This window comes from Microcaecilia unicolor, chromosome 9, assembly GCF_901765095.1.
Source record: "Microcaecilia unicolor chromosome 9, aMicUni1.1, whole genome shotgun sequence".
NCBI lineage: Eukaryota > Metazoa > Chordata > Amphibia > Gymnophiona > Siphonopidae > Microcaecilia > Microcaecilia unicolor.
This window is the reverse complement of record NC_044039.1, coordinates 181,270,113-181,292,660: the sequence shown is the minus strand read 5'-3', so window position 1 is coordinate 181,292,660 and position 22,548 is coordinate 181,270,113. Positions and strand designations below refer to the sequence as shown.

General features: G+C 44.6%; 1 protein-coding gene across 3 annotated transcripts in view; it reads right to left on the bottom strand.

Annotated features, from left to right (window-relative positions):
* The window catches only part of PPP1R36 (protein phosphatase 1 regulatory subunit 36), a 78,520-nt gene that overhangs the window by 34,818 nt on the left and 21,154 nt on the right, over positions 1-22,548 (bottom strand). For all 3 annotated transcript variants that reach the window (XM_030214660.1, XM_030214661.1, XM_030214662.1), the window contains 3 exons: positions 22,480-22,546; positions 18,095-18,193; positions 13,286-13,426 (listed from right to left, as the gene is read on the bottom strand). In XM_030214660.1, the coding sequence (XP_030070520.1) occupies positions 13,286-13,426; positions 18,095-18,193; positions 22,480-22,546 (307 nt within the window). The remainder of the gene's footprint in view (positions 1-13,285; positions 13,427-18,094; positions 18,194-22,479; positions 22,547-22,548) is intronic.

The window sequence follows — 22,548 nt, the reverse complement described above, 5'->3', positions numbered from 1 at the left end:
CTTATATTTCCAAGTTACTCGCTTTAACATCCTCCTTTAATCTCCAACTATGCTCCACCTCCCCCACTCATCAAAATGGTCACTGTCTTGAACTCATCTTCTCCTCCAACTGTTCACCCTCTAGTTTCCTTGCCTCTGATCTTCCCCTCTCTGATCACCATCTTATAACTTTCACACTTAAATCTCCTCCCTCCCAGTCCCGTCCTATTATATCTAATTTATCTAGGAATCTTCACGATATTGACCCTTCATCTCTATCCTCCCATGTTTCAAACCTCCTCTCTACTGTGGCACCATCCACGTCTGTCAACGAGGCTGTTTCTTCTTACAACAATACTCTATCCTCTGCCTTAGACACTCTTGCACCTTTGATGACCCGCCTTATAAGGCGCACAAAACCCCAACCTTGGCTGACTTCTAATATCCGCTACCTACGTTCCTGTACCCGCTCCGCCGAATGCCTCTGGCGGAAATCTCGAGCCCTTGCTGATTTCCTACACTTTAAGTTCATGCTGACCTCCTTCCAATCTGCTCTTTTACGCGCCAAACAGGATTATTATATCCAACTGACCAACTCTCTTGGGTCTAACCCTCGACTTCTCTTCACCACATTGAACTCTCTCCTCAAGGTGCCCCCTCCTCCAACTCCTCCTTCATTATCTCCTCAGACCCTTGCTGAATTCTTTCACGACAAGGTTCAAAAGATAAACCTTGAATTCTCTACCTCGCCACCTCTCCCTCCACTAGTCCGTTCCCCTCTCTCTCCTTCCCCTCATTCTTTTTCCTCCTTTCCTGAAGTTACTATTGAGGAAACTACACTTCTCCTTTCTCCCTCAAGATGTACCACCTGTTCCTCTGATCCCATTCCCACCCACCTTCTTAATGCCATCTCACCTGCTCTTATTCCTTTTATCTGTCACATTCTCAACCTCTCACTTTCCACTGCGACTGTCCCTACTGCCTTTAAACATGCTGTGGTCACACCTCTCCTTAAGAAGCCTTCACTCGACCCTACTTGTCCCTCTAATTACCGACCCATCTCCCTCCTCCCTTTTCTCTCCAAATTACTTGAGCGTGCTGTTCACCGCCGCTGCCTTGATTTTCTCTCCTCACATGCTATTCTTGACCCACTACAATCTGGTTTTCGCCCTCTCCACTCAACCGAAACTGCTCTTACTAAAGTCTCCAATGACCTATTACTGGCTAAATCCAGAGGTCTATATTCCATCCTCATTCTTCTTGATCTTTCCGCTGCTTTTGACACTGTCGATCACAGCATACTCCTTGATATCCTGTCCTCACTTGGATTCCAGGGCTCTGTCCTTTCCTGGTTCTCTTCCTACCTCTCCCTCCGCACCTTTAGTGTTCACTCTGGTGGATCCTCTTCTACTTCTATCCCTCTGCCTGTCGGTGTACCTCAGGGTTCTGTTCTTGGTCCCCTCCTCTTTTCTATCTACACTTCTTCCCTTGGTTCATTAATCTCATCCCATGGCTTTTCCTACCATCTCTATGCTGATGACTCCCAAATCTACCTTTCTACCCCTGATATCTCACCTTGCATCCAAACCAAAGTTTCAGCGTGCTTGTCTGACATTGCTGCCTGGATGTCTCAACGCCACCTGAAATTAAATATGACCAAAACCGAGCTTCTCATTTTCCCCCCCAAACCCACCTCCCCGCTCCCCCCGTTTTCTATTTCTGTTGATGGCTCTCTCATTCTCCCTGTCTCCTCAGCTCGAAACCTTGGGGTCATCTTTGACTCTTCTCTCTCCTTCTCTGCTCATATCCAGCAGACCGCCAAGACCTGTCGTTTCTTTCTTTACAACATCCGTAAAATCCGCCCCTTTCTTTCCGAGCACTCTACCAAAACCCTCATCCACACCCTTGTCACCTCTCGTTTAGACTACTGCAATCTGCTTCTTGCTGGCCTCCCACTTAGTCACCTCTCCCCTCTCCAGTCGGTTCAAAACTCTGCTGCCCGTCTCGTCTTCCGCCAGGGTCGCTTTACTCATACTACCCCTCTCCTCAAGTTGCTTCACTGGCTCCCTATCCATTTTCGCATCCTGTTCAAACTTCTTCTACTAACCTATAAATGTACTCACTCTGCTGCTCCCCAGTATCTCTCCACACTCGTCCTTCCCTACACCCCTTCCCATGCACTCCGCTCCATGGATAAATCCTTCTTATCTGTTCCCTTCTCCACTACTGCCAACTCCAGACTTCGCGCCTTCTGTCTCGCTGCACCCTACGCCTGGAATAAACTTCCTGAGCCCCTACGTCTTGCCCCTTCCTTGGCCACCTTTAAATCTAGACTGAAAGCCCACCTCTTTAACATTGCTTTTGACTCGTAACCACTTGTAACCACCTGCCTCCACCTACCCTCCTCCTTCCTGTACACAATAATTGATTTGATTTGCTTACTTTATTTTTTGTCTATTAGATTGTAAGCTCTCTGAGCAGGGACTGTCTTTCTTCTATGTTTGTGCAGCGCTGCGTATGCCTTGTAGCGCTATAGAAATGCTAAATAGTAGTAGTAGTAGTATCTAGCCTTTAAAAAGTTGTCCATAGCCCATTGTTTAGTCTCAATGTATACCCTATAAGTTCTCCCCTGTTTATTGATTAGCAACAAGGCTTTGTAAATCCTGGAGATGGCACCCTTTCCCATCCCCATCATTACCACTTTTATCAACTCCAGCTCTTCCCCTGAGAGGTCTCTCATCCCTTGCCTAACTAGAAAATCTTTTATCTGCAGGTAAAAATCCATAGATGCTATTCCATATTCTTCTCATAATTCATCAAAAGCCACTATTCCACCAATACATACAAGCTGTCCCACAGTAATCAAACAACTTTACTAGCCCACTGCCTAAAAGTGGAATCTATTTGCTCTGGCAAAAAACCTGGGGCAAACTAGATTGAAGTAGCCAGTCATTAAAATGTTTAGCTCTTAGGGGCCCTTTTACTAAGCCACATAAGCATCTACGCACACCCAACGCGTGCCAAAATGCACAAGTTGCTCCATGATTATCACAAACAGTGGTGTGCTGGAGCCGGCTCACACCGGCTCGCAAGAGCTGGTTGTTAAATTTATTGGCATCTTGCGAGCCAGTTGTTCACCGAGTGTGAGCCAGCTCGCTTGCCTCTCCTCCCCCCACCTCGCGAGCTGCAGGCTCCCCCGCTCCGCAGGTCGTCCATCATCTCCTGTCTGCCCTCAGCTCCCCGATGGCCCTCGTTTCCTTCCTGCTGCCGCCCTGCCTTTAAATATTGTATTTTTCCTCAAGTCGCAGCACCGGCATTGAAAGCAGCAGGCTCAGCTCGAGTCTTCCCTCGCATGGTTCCGCCCTCTTCTGATGTATTTCCTGTTTCCGCAAGGGCAGAACCATGCGAGGGAAGGCTTGAGCCAAGCTGAGCCTGCTGCTTTCAATGCCGGCGCCGCGACTCAAGGAAAAATACAATATTTAAAGGCAGGGCGGTGGCAGGAAGGAAACGAGGGCTATCGGGGAGCTGAGGGCAGACAGGAGATGATGGACGACCTGGGGAGTGGGGGATTGGGAATCGGGTGGGGGGCTGGAAGAAGGCAGGAAATGTCTGGCATTGAGTAGGGGAGGGGCTAGAAGGGAGATGGTTGACATGGGCTGCTGGGGGGGAGGCTGGAAGGAGATGGTTAACATGGGTGTATGGAGGGGAGGGCAGGGGGGAGAAGAGGGTTGCTGGACATGGGTGGATGGAGGGGATGGCAGGGGGGAGAGGAGGATTGCTGGACATGGGTGGATGGAGGGGAGGGCAGGGGGGAGAAGAGGGTTGCTGGACATGGGTGGATGGAGGGGATGGCAGGGGAAAGGAGAGTTACTGGACATGAGTGGATGGAGGGGAGGGCATGGGGGAGAGGATGGTTGCTGGACTTGGGTAGATGGAGGGGAGGGGAGAGGAGGGTTGCTGGACATGGGTGGATGGAGGGGAGGGCAGGGGAGAGGAGGGTTGCTGGACATGGATGGAGGAGAGGGAAGGGAGAGAGAAGAAATGCTGGACATGGATGGGGGGGAGGGAAGAGTGAGGAAGGAGATGAGATAAGGGAAAAGGAAGAGAGGAAAAAAACTGCACATGAATGAAGAAAATAGGCAGAAGCTGGATCCACAGAAGCTGGATCCACTGGACAGTGAAGTCTGCGGAGGACCCAGCTTTTAATTATGGATGTAGGGCATGAAATGAAGAAGAAAGGCAGAAAGTAAAGAAATAAATGGAAAGGAAGCCCTGGAAACGAAATTAAGAGTACAGATAACAGCAGAATCAGATACTGGGCCAGCATGATCAGAAAAACAAAGTCACCAGACAACAAAGGTAGAAAAAAATCATGTTATTTTCATTATAGTGTTTGAAATATGTCCACTTTGAGAATCAGGTGCTCAACATTAAAAGTTTGTATTTATTTACTTATTTATGGCATTTTATCCCACTTTAAACATGAATTAGATTGGAACCTGGGATCATTTTAATTTTTTTTCCTGCAGTAATGCATTGCCCCCCCCCCCAGGCTCACTCCCCAGCTATAGCCAGCTCTGCAATTTGGGGGGGAGGATGCAGAGGTGGACAGGGGGGGGGGCACAGAGGTGGACGAGGGAGGGTGCATAGGTGGATCAGGGAGAGAGCCTGTTGTTAAACATTTACCAGCACACCACTGAGCACAAATATCAGTGGGATATTGAACATCCCTAATGGTTGCACATTTGAATTCAAAGTGATCTGCACTATTGATATTTAAACAGGTCATTGGTTTTTTATAAATAATGTGTAGACACTCTAAAAGTCTGCCTTTTACACCCATCTTGCACAAGGTGGCCATCAAAAAGGGTGAAAAGACCCTGTCAAAAACCTTTTCTGCCTCAATCGCCAATATAATTAACTGCTGAACTAGAGTCATGTTAAAAAAAACACAATGTATATTATCTCTGATATGGTGCCCACCAATAAAACCTGTTTGATCAGTGTGAATCAAGGTCAGGAGATAATGCTACAGGCAAGCCGCTAGTATCTTAGTGAATAAATCAGTTCCTAATAAAGAAACTGGCTGATAAGCCTCGTGGTTTTCAGAATTGTTTCCCATCTTTTTAAATACAGAGCCAATTCCCTGAATCAAGTAGCCTTATAAAACTTGGTAGTATACCCATCCAGGCCTGGAGCCTTTCCCTACAGCAACTGTTTTATAGTCCAGAAAGTCTCTTGAATTGTAATGGGTGCATCAAGTCGCTCAACCTCTCCCCCACTAGCTTAGGTAAGGAGACACTATGGGGTCCTTTGACAAAGGCGAGCTAGCGGTTTTAGTGCACGCTAATGATTAGCGCGTGCTAAACACTAGAGATGCCCATAGAAATATATGGGCGTCTCTAATGTTTAGCGCATACTTATTTTTAGAGCGCTAAAAATGCTAGCACACCTTTTCCTCAGAAATATTTCCTCAATTATTACTTTAAAAGGAGTGAAGCCTGTGAAAACTGGGATTACTTTAATCAGAGGGATCTGAATTAGAAACTTAAGTATATGTATTGTTAAATAACTTCTGTTTTTTAAAAGAGAAAGAATGTAATTAGATCTATTATTCCTAACTAATATTGGACAATAAGTATGCTGTCAATGAAATGATTTCACTATACACCGTATTGGCCTTGAAGAAGCCAACCAGATGATCAATGTGGAATAATGAATTAGACGAGTAATATCTGGGGATAATCAGGTTAATACCACTTTTTTTTTCTGTTTACTGTTTAATTGATCTCCTTGTCTTGTTTCACTCTCCCTATTTAGTGGTCTAAGGAAGAGAATAGAATTACCTGACTGAAATAATTCCTATGTATTACTTTCTCTGTATTTCTGGTGAGTTGTTTTATCGCTTGTAAAAATGTAAATGGTTATAAATTTAAAAAATGAAAATTTAAAAAATGCTAGCACACCTTTGTGAAAGGACCCCTACATGAACATGTTTCAGCTTCACTAGTTTGAGCTTCATATTCTGATGATGGTTTAAAAAATACTTAGCAGATGCTTATATCATCTGTTACCAAATGCCCTTGTGAGTCCCTAACTTACAGTGTCAGATTCCAAGCTTGCCTTTTCTTTAATTTAGCTGCCAATAGTCAGCCTGCTTTATTGCCCAGTTCAAAGTACTCCTGCTGTGGCTTTTGAAGGAGAAAATGTATTTCCACTGACTCCAAATCTTTTAATTCTGTTCTTCTTCCCTAATACTCTCTGTTGTTGTTCTGTTTCCAACTTTCTAATATTCTCCTGTAACCCATTAACCCCGTTTTACTACTACTACTACTACTATTTAGCATTTCTATAGCGCTACAAGGCGTACGCAGCGCTGCACAAACATACAAGAAAGACAGTCCCTGCTCAAAGAGCTTACAATCTAATAGACAAAAAATAAAGTAAGCAAATCAAATCAATTAATGTGAACGGGAAGGAAGAGAGGAGGGTAGGTGGAGGCGAGTGGTTACAAGTGGTTACCAGTCAAAAGCAATGTTAAAGAGGTGGGCTTTCAGTCTAGATTTAAAGGTTTTGTCTTTGTTTCTTCCTTTAAGTGCCTAGAGCAATACATTTCTCTCTCACAAATGCTATAAAGCTTTCCTACAAGATTACTGGATTAATTGCCCCATTATTCTCCAAATCAAAATATTCTTTCACATCACATTCTAACTGTTGATAGGTTTGGGGATCTGTTCAAAGGCTCTCATTCAAGCACCAATAATGATGTCCCCCTGTTGCTTTCTGAGCAGCCATACTGAAGCAGACAGGTGCATGGTCAGACCCTACTTTAGGCTCAATAGTTGAGTTTTGCACCTTCCAAATCACAGAGCTCTCCAGCAGCCAAAAATCTATGCTTGATAACGTCCGATGTACTGAAGAGTAGTATGTGTAATCTCTCATTGTGGGGCTCTGCAATCTCCAGATGTCCACCAGCAAACAACATTCTAAACATTTGCACAGCTGAACCCTATCAGTCTTGGCAGAATTCCCCTTTAGGATAAAATTGTCTAGCTGGGGGTCTAGCATTAAATTAAAGTCACCACTCACTACCAGAATTTCTTCCCCAAATCCCAACAGTTTTTGTCTTACGTGATTATAGAATTTCCTCTGGACTTGGTTAGGAGCATAAACATTAAGGAGGGCATACAGCTGCCTATGTAGTTCTACTTTTAGCAAAATGACCTCCCTTCCTTATCCTTATTTATTGTTTTTACTACACAGCCCATCGACACTGCAATTATTATGCCAACCCCATTTGTTTTTCCTTGAACTTGTTAGAAGCTAAAAAGATATGTAGGAAATGTTTATGGGCCAGTAGGTTCTCAAAAATTGGTAAGAAATGTGATGCCTGAACAAAACCCACATCAATCTGCAAACAAAACACATCTTTAAAAAACGGCCTCTGTTTCTGGGGTGAGTTCAGGCCCTGTACATTCACAGTAGCAAACTTTAGATTCTGCCTACTAGACATCATATACATCTCTTATACAACTCCATTCATTCATACCCAGCCCATCACATTCACTCCATATACACACCCCTTTCCTCTTTGTATCCCAATGCCATATCTATTCTACTCTAACTCTCTCTTCTCTATCATTCTCCTCCCATTCCCCTTTCCCTCTCTCCTGCCCCATCTTCCCCTAATCTCCTACTTCCCCTTCCCACCCACCCCTTTCCCATGCTGTCAGCCTTCTCTCCTTTTCTGCGACTGGTCCGAATTACTCTGTAGTCTCCTCTGGCTCGGTTCTACTCGTTTCTATCTGGCTCCCATGACTCCTTCTTTCCCCTAATCTTAATTACCAATTAAGCCACTTACTTTGTGCATGGTTCTTGAATCCGTGTACAGAATGTAGCACCCTATACAGAATTCCCCATCTTGTGTCTTTTATTCTGTACCATGAAAGTCAAGCCAAAAGGAAACAGCCACTTATAATGAATATTATGACCCACAAGGCATTTAATGATTGGCTTTAAGTCTCTCCTCTTTTGCAGGGTAGTAGAAGAAACAGATCAGCAAAAATCTCAGCCTTCAGTTCTTTCCACTCTATTGTGCCAAGCTTCCATGCAGCCTGCAAGATTTGCTATTTTACAGGGTAGTGCAGGTGGCAGGCCAAAATGTCCTATTAGTTTGCTGTGGGCCAAATGTTCTATGTGTGCACTCAATTTCCAGATGTGGGAGATTCCCCGGTGCACCTGACTGAAGCCGAGTTGATGATAGATTTTTGTTTTCAGCTCTGTAACATTTTTCTCCACTGCTGATTTTCTCCACACTTCAGAATTGTAAATTATTCCTATGAGATCAATTCTCATAATCTTCTAACATTTCCTCCTACTGTACTTCCAACTCTGTGCATTGCTGCTGCAAGCGTAAAAGTTCATTATTTGTGATTTATCACTTTTTCCTGAAAGTTCTGCAAATGCAGGCCCATGTCATCTAAGCCTGTTCTTAACTCCACAACCATTTGAATTTCATCTTTACTGGTTGTGATGGCTGTTTTGATTTCTTCCATCCAGATGTGCATTTCAGTTCCAGTAATTGTCCTTTCTGCTATCACTGGGTCAGGGGTTAGAGCAACCGCCTCTGTTCTGTCACACGACTCCACACCACCTGAAGAGGATGCCAACTTGCCCTCCTCGCATCCACCGGATTACACACTGGAACGTATTAATTCCTTATATCTCCCCCTTTGCCTTATTCTGGCATCACCAGAGATTTTGACTACACTCCTGTGGCAACTTCTTCCATCCATGCAGGAATCTCACGGGTTCTGCAGGATTCCCACAAATCCCCATTCCTGTGCAGCTCTCTAATGCACTTACCTTATGATTTAGTCATTTCAATAATCAGGAGACAGTCAACTCTGACATGAGTCATGTTTCACATTTTGCGTGAGGGAAGTCTTCATGTACATATAAGAAATTCTTTCATTCAAAGTAATGTTTCTCCAGTCTACACAAAATAGGCACCATTTTAGATTTTGTTTTTTGGAGCCCTATTATGAAATTAAGCCCTGAGAGGGTAATTTTATAACAAGATAGAGCCTATCCAGCTTATTTTCGAAGGAGAAGGGTGCCCATCTTCCGACACAAATCGGGAGATGGGCGTCCTTCTCCTAAGGGTGCCCAAATCGGCATAATCGAAAGCCGATTTTGTCCGTCCTCAACTGCTTTCCGTCGCAGGGACGGCCAAAGTTCAAGGGGGTGTATCGGTAGTGTACCGAAGGTGGGACGGGGGCGTGGTTAACAGATGGGCGTCCTCGGCCGATAATGGAAAAAAGAAGGGCGTCCCTAATGAGCATTTGGCCGACTTTACTTGGTCCCTTTTTGTTCATGACCAAGCCTCGAAAAGGTGCCTGAACTGGCCAGATGACCACCGGAGGGATTCGGGGATCTCCTCCCCTTACTCCCCCAGTGGTCACCAACCTCCTCCCACCCAAAAAAACTAATTAAAAACATTTTTTTCCAGCCTCTATGCCAGCCTCAAATGTCATACCCAGCTCCATCACAGCAGTATGCAGGTCCCTGGAGCAGTTTTTAGTGGGTACTGCAGTGCACTTCAGGCAGGCGGACCCAGGCCCCCCACCACCACCTGTTACATTTGTGGTGGTAAATGGGAGCCCTCCAAAACCCACCCAAAACCCACTGTACCCACATCTAGGTGCCACCCATTACCCTTTAAGGGCTATGGTAGTGTTGTACAGTTGTGGGTAGTCAGTTTTGGGGGGGGGGGGTTGGGGGGGCTCAGCACCCAAGGTCAGGGAGCTATGCGCCTGAGATCAATTTGTGAAGTCCACTGCAGTGCCCCCTAGGTGTCCTGGCATGTGAGAGGGGACCAGTGCACTACGAATGCTGGCTCCTCCCACGACCAGATGGCTTGAAATTGGTCGTTTTTGAGATGGCTGTCCTCGGTTTCCATTATCCGCCTAAACCGAGGTCGGCCATCTCTAAGGTCGGCGATCTCAACATTTAGGTCGACCTAAATGTTGAGATTTGGCCGTCCCCGACCGTATTATCGAAACAAAAGATGGATGCCCATCTTGTTTCGATAATACGGGATGCCCCGCCCCTTCGCCGGGGCGCCCTTAAAGATGGACGCCCAGTTCGATTATGCCCCTCCACGTTATCTCAGGTTTCCAAAGGCTACATATACACTTTTATAAAATAGGCAACCAGAGCCAGCCTCAATAACATGCAAATTCATATGCACAAATTTTCACCTGCTCCAATGACAATGTAAATGCATGTGTACACCTATATGCATATATCAACATAGGGGGTCAATTCAAGAAAGGTCACCTAAAGTTATGCAGCTTACATTTTGTGCATTAAGTAATTAAGTATGTAATTGCCATTATAGAATACTAGCATAAATTGGAATTTATGCACGACCATTTAGCCATGTCTAAATGCATGACTAAATACGGACTTTGTGCATGTAAGTGACAGTATTCTATAAAGTCCATGCTAGAATAGTCGGAACACCCAAGATCCGCCCATACCCCTCCCACAACAACGCCCCCTGGGCAGTTATACACCACACAATTTATACATATACTTTATAGAATAGGGTTATAACTCGTATGCATAACTACAAATTAGTGCCAATTAGAGCTCGTTAAGGTCAATTATTGATAGTTATCACTCATCAAGAGCTAATTAAGTAATTAAGTTACGCGTGTAAGTGGTACTGTTCTATAACTATGTGCGCAATTGCACTGCATAACTGTGAACGCCATTTATAGAATTAAAGGGCTAGTTTATAAAATATGTATATACATCTTAACTCCATCTCTTCTCTGCCCATGCTGCTTCCAATCTCAAAATGGCTGCTGGAAACTCCAGTGACAGTCTTGGAGCATTGCCATTGGAAGTCTTAGAAGCCTTCTTGACCTGGAACAGGCTGTGCACAGGAGCAAGTGAGGACTCTTTTGTGCCCACTACCCACCATCGACAAGGTAGGCCCGGGAGGGGGCTGCCACCTGGGGTGTGGGCTTGGGAAGGGGCTGCTGCTAGGGTGGGGAATCGGAAAAGGGGCTGCCGCCAAGGAGAGGAAAGCTCTTTTGGCATAGGCGTAGACTGGGGGGGGGCGAGGGGGGGCAATGCCCCCCCAAACGACGCGAGGCGCCGCCGCGCCATTAGTTTAAAAAAAAAAAAAAAAAACCACATGCAGGCAGGCACGCGCTCCTCTCGGTCCGCTTGGCTTCCCTGCCCTCTCTGTCTGCGTCCCGCCCGAAAGGAAATGACGTCAGAGGAAGGCGGGACGCAGACAGAGAGGGCAGGGAAGCCAAGCGGACCGAGAGGAGCGTGTCCGTCTACCCCTCTCTCTTCCTCCCTCCCTCCGGCGCAGGCAGCAGTCTTCCAGCGTTCCTGGCAGCGGTAGCGTTGTACACGCTGCCTTCGGCTCTGCCCCAAAGCCTTCTCTTCAAGTTCCTGTTCCCGCATAGGTGGGAACAGGAACTTGAAGAGAAGGCTTCCGGGGCAGACCGAAGGCAGCGTGTACATCGCTACCGCTGCCAGGAACGCTGAAAAAGCTGAAGACTGTTGCCTGCGCCGGAGGGAGGAAGAGAGGGGGTAAACGGAGTCACGATCTTGGACCTCGCGGGGGGGGGGCAGTAGAAGATGGATGGGACTGGGAGGGGTGGGAAGCAGAGGGAAGGAGCAAGAGATGGATGGGACTGGGAGGGGTGGGAAGCAGAGGGAAGGAGCAAGAAATGAATGGGCCTGGGAGGGGTGGGAAGCAGAGGGAAGGAGCAGGAGATGAATGGGACTGGGAGGGGTGGGAAGCAGAGGGAAGGAGCAGGAGATGAATGGGACTGGGAGGGGTGGGAAGCAGAGGGTAGGAGCAAGAGATGGATGGGACTGGGAGGGGTGGGAAGCAGAGGGAAGGAGCAGGAGATGGATGGGACTGGGAAGGGTGGGAAGCAGAGGGAAGGAGCAGGAGATGGATGGGACTGGGAGGGGTGGGAAGCAGAGGGTAGGAGCAAGAGATGGATGGGACTGGGAGGGGTGGGAAGCAGAGGGAAGGAGCAGGAGATGAATGGGACTGGGAGGGGTGGGAAGCAGAGGGTAGGAGCAAGAGATGGATGGGACTGGGAGGGGTGGGAAGCAGAGGGAAGGAGCAGGAGATGAATGGGACTGGGAGGGGTGGGAAGCAGAGGGAAGGAGCAAGAGATGGATGGGACTGGGAGGGGTGGGAAGCAGAGGGAAGAAGCAGGAGATGGATGGGACTGGGAGGGGTGGGGAGCAGAGGGATGGACCAGGAGATGGATGGGATTGGGAGAGGTCAGGCACGGCAGAGGGAAGGAGCAGAAGATGGATGGGACGGAGGGATGGTGAGCAGAGGGAAGGAACAGAAGATGGATGGAACTGGGAGGGTTGGGGAGCAGAGGGAAGGAGCAAGAGATGGATGGGACTGGGAGGGTGGGGAGCAGAGGGAAGCCTACTGGAAAGAAGACACTGCATAAAACAGAAGACACTGGGATCAAAGCGAATAGAAAAACTAAATGATCAGACAACAAAGGTAAATAAAAGTATTTTATTCATAATTTATTAATTGAAATGTGTCAGCTTTTTGAAATATGCATCTGTGATATTTTGCCTGTAAATTTCATTTCCTTCCTCCATATTAGCATATTCATTTGCATATTTATATATGCAAATGATATGCTAATATGCTCCGCCCACTCTTTGCCCCCCCAAATGAAACAGTCAAACTACGCCTATGTCTTTTGGTCAAGTGGGGAGGAGGGCGTGGGGGCTGTTGAGGGGGGGGAGAAGTTTCAGTTTCTGCCAAAATCGAGCAGTCAATTTCGGTCACAGATTTGGTTTCGGCAGAGACCAAAGATCCTGATTTTGGTTGGGCTCTAATTTACACCTTATAAATTTGAATTATCAAGAACTCTTCTCCTAGGCTGCCATTGGGCAGGGTTACCTCACCAGCTTCTCTGTTCTATTCATTTTTTTTTAACACTTGCCCCCTGAACACCTGCACGCGGTCCACATAAAAGTACACACATACAGTAGGTATGTGTTCTTTCTATGCATCTATTTGACTGTGCAATTTTATAAAAGGCCTTTTCTACATGTAAAATACACATCAGTAAATGAAAGCCTTATGTCATAATCCACTCTGTATAACTGTATTGAAACAATAATACACAAGAGTAAATGATTATTTATGTATCCTATCAAAAATTAGACTTTTACAAAAATAAATATAGTTTACTAAAATAATAGTGATCATAAAATAAAGTTTACTTACTTTCCACAAGCCATGTGATGGAAGCGAGGCATTGTCCAGCCCAGCACAAGGATACCATACATATGTGCAAGGTGTTTCTTGGCTAACTCTGTCTGAAATACGACGTCTGCCATTTCTTTTCTATCAGTTGCACTGCATTTCCTGTATGAAATGAAACATAATTGAACAATAATGCTATTGTATTGGGTAGCTTTTATAGTAATACATAGCAGGGTAAATTTTCAAAGGTTTAATTTTGAGCTATGCAGGTCAAAACAGGGGGCCAGATTTTCAGCAATGGCAGTCAGCCTACTCGTAACCCCAGCTGCAGCATTTACATTAATATATATATTTAATGCTGTTATATGTATTTGCCACTGATCTTAGACACCACTGCCCATTTAAACTCTCTGTATAGCAGCTGAATATTGCCTGTATATATGGATAGTTTTGCGTTGCTTCCCTAACTCTGCCCCTCCACTATACAGATACCTCCTAATTCTGTAATCTTAGCATCTATATATAAGCACTATTTGCGCACTGAGATTATAAAATATTAGCACTTACCCGCATGAAAAAGTAATATGCAAACATTCCAGGCAATTATAAGCCAACAAATTATGCAGAATAATATTTCCAGTATTCTGGAAATATACGCAGGTACTTTAACTCTTGATTCTCATCAGCCCTAGCTCCCTAGTCAAGTATCTTCCTCTTGGTCATGTGAAAAGTGGTGTTCAACAGCACTGTAACAGAAATTCTGAGGTTATTAGTTTGGTTTTTTTTTTTGGGGGGGGGGGGGGGGTCGATTACCAACTGGGTACCAGGCTTCAGATCTTTAGCTTTTAGTTTATTGTTGAATCAGGACCAGTCCAAGAGTATCTGACATCTAGGCAAACCTTTGGTCATGTGTGTCCATTCCCCTGCAGGATGACTCAAGGCTCTGCCTCCCCCAAGGTGTCCAACATCTCTCATAGTAACATAGTAGATGACGACAGAGAAAGACCTGCACGGTCCATCCAGTCTGCCCAACAAGATAAACTCATATGTGCTACTTTTTGTGTATACCTGACCTTGATTTGTATCTAAATATCAAAACAGAGCTCTCGGAATATCTTGATTTGTATCTGCCATTTTTCCGGGCACAGACCATAGAAGTCTGCCCAGCACTAGCCCCGCCTCCCAACCACTAGCCCCGCCTCCCCCACCGGCTCTGCCACCCAATCTCCGCTAAGCTTCTGAGGATCCTTCTCTTCCCTATCTCCCCCCTCCCACCCCTGCACGAGTGGATCAGCACCTCCTCCTCCCTTCCTCCTGCCAAGCTAATCCTCATCTCTGGGTGGCAGAGGCTACTGCACCACTGCAAATTACCACCTAGGCAGGGCCAATCCAAGGTAATCTGTCTCCCTAGGCGAACCTTCAGCCACGTATACCCCTCTCCTGGGACAGCTCGAGGCCCTACCCCATATACTGTAACACTGCCCCCCCATAGTCCAGCATCTTGCCTTCCCTGCCCTCCCCACTCAGCATCTCCTTTTTCTGTCCTGTGACTAGCATTTCTCCCCTCTGCCGTATCTTCCCCCCAGCCCAAGCCGCAAAAAGATGCAGCGTAAGCACAGGGCTTTTTTAAACAAAGGCTCACACTCAAGCACTGCTGCATTTATTTATTTGTTACATTTATATCCCACATTTTCCCACCTATTTGTAGGCTCAATGTGACTTACATAGTACCGGAGAGGCGTTACAGACTCCGGTGTAAACAAATACAAAGTGATGTTGTGGTAAGATAAAGTTCATGTGGCACAGCCACACTAGGGAATCGGACAGCGGAAGAGTTGTGTTATGTCCATTACGTTCTTTAGTTTTGTTGAGTTGCAGAGATCAGGCATTTATGTTGGATTGGTAGGGTATGCCTTTTTAAACAGGTTAGTTTTTAGTGTTTTCCGGAAGTTTAGGTGGCCGTTCATAGTTTTCAAGTCTTTTGGTAATGCGTTCCACAGTTGTGTGCTTATGTAGGAAAAACTGGACGCGTAAGTTGATTTATATTTGAGTCCTTTGCAGCTTGGGTAGTGCAGATTTAGTTACATTCGTGTTGATTCGGATGTGTTTCTAGTTGGTAGGTCGATCAAGTCTGTCACATATCCCGGAGCTTCACTGTAGATAATTTTGTGAACCAGAGTGCAGATTTTGAAAGCAATGCGTTCTTTGATTGGGAGTCAGTGTAGTTTTTTTGCGAAGGGGTTTTGCACTTTCAAATTGCGTTTTTCCGAAGATAAGCCTAGCTGCCGTGTTTTAAGCGGTCTGAAGTTTCTGTAAAGTTTGTTCTTTGCATTACACATAAATTCCATTGCAGTAGTCTACGTGGCTTAGTACCATTGATTGTATCAGGTTGCGAAATGTCACTCTCTCTCTCCTACTTCTTGACAGAGACAGAGCATGAGACAGGGCAGTGCATAAGCACAGGTCTGTGTTTAAAGGCACTACACCAGTGCTGAGTCTACTTGTGACATGGGCCAAGGAACAGGTAGGGCAACAGCAGCAAGGCAGAGGAAAGAAATGCTGGTCACTTGAAAGATGAGGGCGGGAAGAGGAGGGGAGATGCTACTTGCGATCTGCCTAGTTGCAGGGTTGGCCCTGCACCTAGGTCTGCCTCATCAAACAAGATCCAGCATGCTGGCATGGGCCTTGAGCACATGTACATCCTCAAGATCTTCTGCATCTACCCCTTCAAACTTCCTGTTTTGGAAGGGATGAGACACACAGGTTTTGAGTGTGAATCTCATTTTTCAATGACTGCCAAATTGTGCTTTAAACCTAGTGCTATGCTTCTCAACCCTCTCCTGGGGACACACCCAGCAAGTCAGGTTTTCAGGCTCTCACAATAAATATGCATGAAATAAATTTGCATATATTGGAGATTTATTTTATGTAAATCTATCTTATGCATATTCATTATAGTAATCCTGAAAACCTGACTGGCTAAGTCTGCCTCCAGGAGAGGTCTGAGAAGCACCGGCCTAGTAGTCAGGCACTTCTTGCATTGAGTTACCAAACATGTTTGATTCATATTATCTGTAATAACTGTAACTAATGATTTGAGCAGGGCCATAATTTCAATTCCACTTCCACTCCTTCAGATCTTGGGCAAGTCACTTAACCCTCCATTGTCTCAAGTACAAACCTAGATTATAAACACTGAACGTGAATTTAACTTGTCCTGAGCTATTACTGAGAAAGTGTGAGCCAAATCCAAATCCAAAATCCAGTACCAGGCACATGGTGAAGTAAACCAAACAAAATAGAGGCTAGAGTCTGCAGACCAAAAAAGGTAGTAGCAGAAAGCAGACCCAGGTCTGTATAAATATAAAGGTTTTATTTTGGAACATAAAACATATATTAAAAACAGAGACCCAATATGGCCATGTTTCACTCCACAAAGGGCCGCATCAGAGGGTTAGTTCAAAGTAGTCAGTAAAGGAGTCAGCAAGGATTATGCCAACCAAATTACCAAACTACTTCATAAAACCGAATTCCACAATTCCGATAGAGTTCAGGGCTACAGATTCAGTGGGAAAGAGGAACCCGAATTATAGCTAAGTAATGCAAGGTTTCACGTTAGGAGTCACGGATCAAGAAAGGGATCTAGGTGCCGTCATTGATGATACGTTGAAACCTTCTGCTCAGTGTGCAGCGGTGGCTAAGAAAGCAAATAGAATGTTAGGTATTATTAGGAAAGGAATGGAAAACAAAAATGAGGATGTTATAATGCCCTTGTATCGCTCCATGGTGCGACCACACCTCGAATATTGTGTTAAATTCTGGTCGCTGCATCTCAAAAAACGTATAGTGGAATTAGAAAAGGTGCAGAAAAGGGCGAGAAAAATGATAAAGGGGATGGGATGACTTCCCTATGAGGAAAGGCTAAAGCGGTTAGGGCTCCTCAGCTTGGAGAAAAGACGGCTGAGGGGAGATATGATAGAGGTCTATAAAATAATGAGTGGAGTAGAAAGGGTAGACGTGAAGCGTCCGTTTACACTTTCCAAAATTACTAGGACTAGGGGGCATTCCATGAAGCTACAAAGTAGTACATTTAAAATGAATCAGATAAAATGTTTCTTCACTCAACATGCAATTAAACTCTGGAATTCATTGCCAGAGAATGTGGTAAAGGCGGTTAGCTTAATGGGGTTTTTAAAAGGTTTGGACGGCTTCCTAAAGGAAAAGTCCATAGACCATTATTAAAATGGACTTGGGGGAAATCCACTGCTTATTTCTGGGATAAGCAGCATAAAATGTTTTGTACTTTTTGGGGATCTTGCCAGATATTTGTGACCTGGATTGGCTACTCTTGGAAACAGGATGCTGGGCTTGATCGACCTTTGGTCTGTCCCAGTATGGCAATACTTATGTACTTATGCTTTCAGAAAACACTTCACCGGGTCTGTTGCCCTGAACTCCATGTAAAGTAAGTGAAAAGAATGTGTGCGTACTTGCTCTAACCCTGGCCTCAGGCCCATCCTTGTTTCTATGGCGAACTGCTGAATATTTCCAGCTATTTATATTTTGGAAAGGTCACGGAGGCTTACTTTCACAAATAATTTGTAGATCGTGGAATAAGAATAAACTTCTCTCTTAGAAACCTGAATTGTTTAGTCTTGTTTCAAAACATATTTGCCCTGCTGGTATGTGAATTTTATACCATTCCAGGCATTCTTGTCAGAAGCGTGGGTGCTATGTAGTGGTCTTTGATGGTTTCCAAGTACAAAGCTGCCTGGAAAATTGTTCCATATATTCCATTATTAAAAACAATGAAGTCTGTTTTGTACTTACGCCATGATGGACTTGGGTTTTTGCTCCAGTGAGGTTTTATTCAAATAACAGGATAGGTAGAAAAGCAACGCCATGAGGAAATCATCAAGATGCTGACTCCTTGTGGGAATAATAATGGTTATCATTAAAATATTATAAACAGATTATTTCAGCTATATATATATTTATTTATTCATAGATCAAGTCACCTAAATGGGATCTCAACATGTTCAATAATCGCAAATTGGTGGGAAAATGTGAGATACAAATGCTACAAGTAAATCAGTGCAATTGGGAAACATACAAAAAGCTATTTTTTTTGGCTTAAAAAAAATAACTCCATACCTATCCAATGTTATTTCAAATGAATTAAACATTCACATTAGAATGTGTATGATAGAAGAATCCTGCATATATCAGCATAGTAACGTAGAGGCGTATTTTCAAAGCACTTACAAAAAATAACTCCATACCTATCCAATGTTATTTCAAATGAATTAAACATTCACATTAGAATGTGTATGATAGAAGAATCCTGCATATATCAGCATAGTAACGTAGAGGCGTATTTTCAAAGCACTTACACTTACAAAGTTACATGAAGGCATATTTTCAAAGCCCTTAGACTTAAAAAGTTACATAGGCTCTTCAGCTTGGAAAAGAGATGGCTGAGTGGGGATATGATTGAGGTCTACAAACTCCTGAGTGGTGTAGAGCGGGTGGAGGTGAATCGATCTTTCACTCATTCAAAAAGTACAAAGACCAGGGGACACTATGAAATCGCAAGGAAATGCTTTTAAAACAAAGAGGAGGAAATATTTTTTTCACTCAAAGAATAGTTAAGCTCTGGAACTCATTGCCAGAGGCTGTGGTAATGACGGTTAGCATATCTGGGTTTAAAAAAGGTTTATTTTATTTTTTATTACATTTGTACCCTGTGCTTTCCCACTCATGGCAGGCTCAATGTGGCAATGGAGGGTTAAGTGACTTGCCCAGAGTCACAAGGAGCTGCCTGTGCCTGAAGTGGGAATTGAACTCAGTTCCTCAGGACCAAAGTCCACCATCATAACCACTAGGCCACTCCTCCACTCCTGTAGAAAAAGTCCATAGTCTGTTATTGAGAGGGACAAGGGGAAGCCACTGCTTGCCCTGGGATTGGTAGCATGGAATGGTGCTACTGATTGGGTTTTTGCCAGGTACTTGAGACCTGGATTGGCCACTGCTGGAAGCAGGATACTGAGCTACATGGACCATTGGTCTGACCCAGTATGGCTATTCTTATGTTCCTATGTTACAGCCAGTTCTATTAGAACAGCAAGCAGGTCCCTGGAGTAGTATAGTGATGGGTGCAGTCAGTGGTGTGCTGGAGCGGGCTCTCACAGGCTCTCGAGAGCCGTTTGTTAAGTTTTTAAGAATTTTGGGAGCCGGTTGTTAAAGTAGGCCTCCCCATGGCTACTTTAACAACTGACTTCCAAAATGTGGGCTTGGGCCCCCTCCTGAATTCTCTTTTACTTTGCTAGCAGTGATGCTGGCCCCACCAGCCAAGTAAATAGACTGCTGCTGCTCCCTGCACCTTGTTTCTGACTCTGAGCATCAGGCTGGGACTTTTCATGCAAGTGCAAGAAGGTTCCATCATGCTGCTCAGAGCCAGAACCAAGCAGCAGAGAATGGTGGCAGTCCATTTATTGGCTGGTGGGGCTCAGCAAAGGTATGCCTAGCGTGTCTGCACAAGGGAGGGGAGAGAGAGGCATATATTCAGGGCCGGCTATGCCCGGAGAGAGAGCCCGTTGTTAAAAATTTACCAGCACACCACTGGGTGCAGTGCACTATAGAGAGGAGGACTCAGGCCCATATCCCACTACCTGCTACACTTGTGGTATAAAGTGTGAGCTTTCTAAAACTCAACAGAAACCTACTGTACCCACATATAGGTGACCCCGTCGCCTTTAAGTACTATTGTAGTGGTGTACAGTTGGGGGCGGTGGCCTTTGGATGGGTTTTGGAGGGCTCACAGACAAGATAAGGGAGCAATGGTGAGATGTGTACCAAGGAGCTTTTATATGAGGTCCAAAGCAATGCCCCATTGCTCTCCAGGGATGCCTTTGTGGCCAGTCTACTAAGAATGTTGGCTCCTCCTACATCCCAATGGCTTGATTTTCTGCGTTTTTCACTTAGACTTTTTCTTTTTTTTGTTGTTTTTTTCGAAAATGGACCAAAAAGATAAATGCACAGAGCACAAAAATATCTTGCATGTGGCCATTTTCAGAAAAAAAAAGACATTTTGTTTTGAAAATGGCTGTATTTCCTATTCTGATTCGGGACATTTGGCGCAAAATGTCCAAAGTCCGACTTAGACATCATATCAAAAATGCCCCTCCACATGTTTATCCCATATGTTTTTGAATTCTATCACTGTTTTTAAGAATATAAGAACATAAGAATAGCCATACTGGGTCAGACCAATGGTCCATCTAGCCCAGTATCCTGTTCCTAATAGTAGCCAATCCAGGTCACAAGTACCTGACAGAAACACAAATAGTAGCAAAATTCCATGCTACCAATCCCATGGTAAGCAGTGGCTTCCCTATGTCTGTCTCAATAGAAGTCTATGGATTTTTTTTTTCTCCAGGGACTTGTCCAAATCTTTTTTAACCCCAGATACGCTAATCACTGTTAATGCATCCTCCAGCAAAAAGTTCCAGAGCTTAACTATTCATTGAGTGAAAAAATATTTCCTCCTATTTGTTTTTAAAAGTATTTCCATGTAACCACATTGAGTGTCCCCTAGTCTTTGTACTTTTGAAAGAGTAAAAAATCGATTCACTTCTACTCGTTCTACACCATTCAGGATTTTGTACACCTCAATCATATCTTCCCTCAGCCATCTCTTTTCCAAGCTGAAGAACCCTAACCTCTTTAGCCTTTCCTCATATGAGGCATTCCATCCCCTTTATAATTTTGTTCGCTTTTCTTTGAACCTTTTCTAATTTCGCTATATCTTTTTTTAGATATGGCAACCAAAACTGAATGCAATACTCAAGGTGAGGTCACACCGTGGAGCTATACAGAGGCATTATAACATTCTTGGTCTTATTTTGCATCCCTTTCCTAATAATTCCTAGAATCCTGTTTGCTTTTTTGGCCACCGTTGCACACCGTCTCCACTTCTTCTCCATCTCCATGAAAAAGTACTTGCTGACATTATGCCTAAGTCTACCACCCTGTAATCTCAATTCATGTCGGTCTGCTCCTGCTTTCAAGTATTTACACATCTGTATCATATCCCTCCTTTCTTCTAGGGCATGCATATTCAGGTCAAGTTTCTTATCTACGTCTTTTGATGCAAACCCCATACCATTTTTGTCACTGAGGGGAAAATCAACTGCTTGGAAGGCAATGCGGCAGACTGTAAAGAAGAGCAGTGCTGAAGGAAGATTTCTTCTGCTGGCAGAGCCCCTCACCAGCCTGCTGTGTCTGCTCCTCTGGGTCCTCCCCAGCCTCCAAGGGGGCCGGGTGCTGGAGTTTTCTCTCTCCTGCTCCTGTCGGGACACAATCACCCAGATCCCGTCAGGAGCAGGAGAGAGAGAGAGAGACCCTGATGCTGGGCTGCCCTTGGAGGCCCATGGAATTTTGCCCCCCCCCCCCCCTGCCCCTCTCTCAGCGGCCCTGATCATTGATGAATCCAAAGTTTGCTGCTAGAGAGCAAATGCATCTTTTCTCAAGACTAATAAATAGCTATGTGCTTGTTGAACTCAGTCTACTAATAAATATCTTTTTCAAATGTTTTTCACACCAACCCAGACCTTGTTCTGGTCTGGGACACCCAGCATTTTGCATACCAGAGTGCAGAAGTGCAGAGAGTTAGTGTATCCTGCTGGTTGTTGAAGGATCCCCAGGGTTATAGGGTCCAGAGGACCAGTTGTGCATATAGAGGTCATCCACTCTGGAAATATTTCCCTACTCTATCATTCTCCATCATCATGGAGTCTGTAATTGTCTTTTCATGTGGTAACAGTCTCTGGCATGCTGGTTTGGCACCTGCTATTTGCATTGTGTGTGTCATTTGGTCTAGTTTTAAAAGAGTGCCTGTTTCTTCCTGAACTTTTCTGATACTCAGCAGAATCAAAACAGCTGGGGATGAACTGACCTGAAGGTGTAGAAACTAATAACAAATGAAAGATCATATAAACAAGTTAAAATATTTCACAATTACATCCCTACAAATGATGGCAAAACGGTTCGTCATCACAACAGAAGACTCCTAGGATATTCTGTATTCATGCAGCGGAGCCTTAACACTGAATTCTGTTTGTGACTACCGTTTAGTAATTGTACATTTATAAAGCGCTAAATGCACCTGCTAATTTAAAGGAACAGTTTTAAGAGTACATTCCAAAAAGGTTTACCTGATAATTGCTGAAAAGGAAGGTAATTCCTGTACTGCATGTTGATTTAACAGACTCAGTGCTACCTCT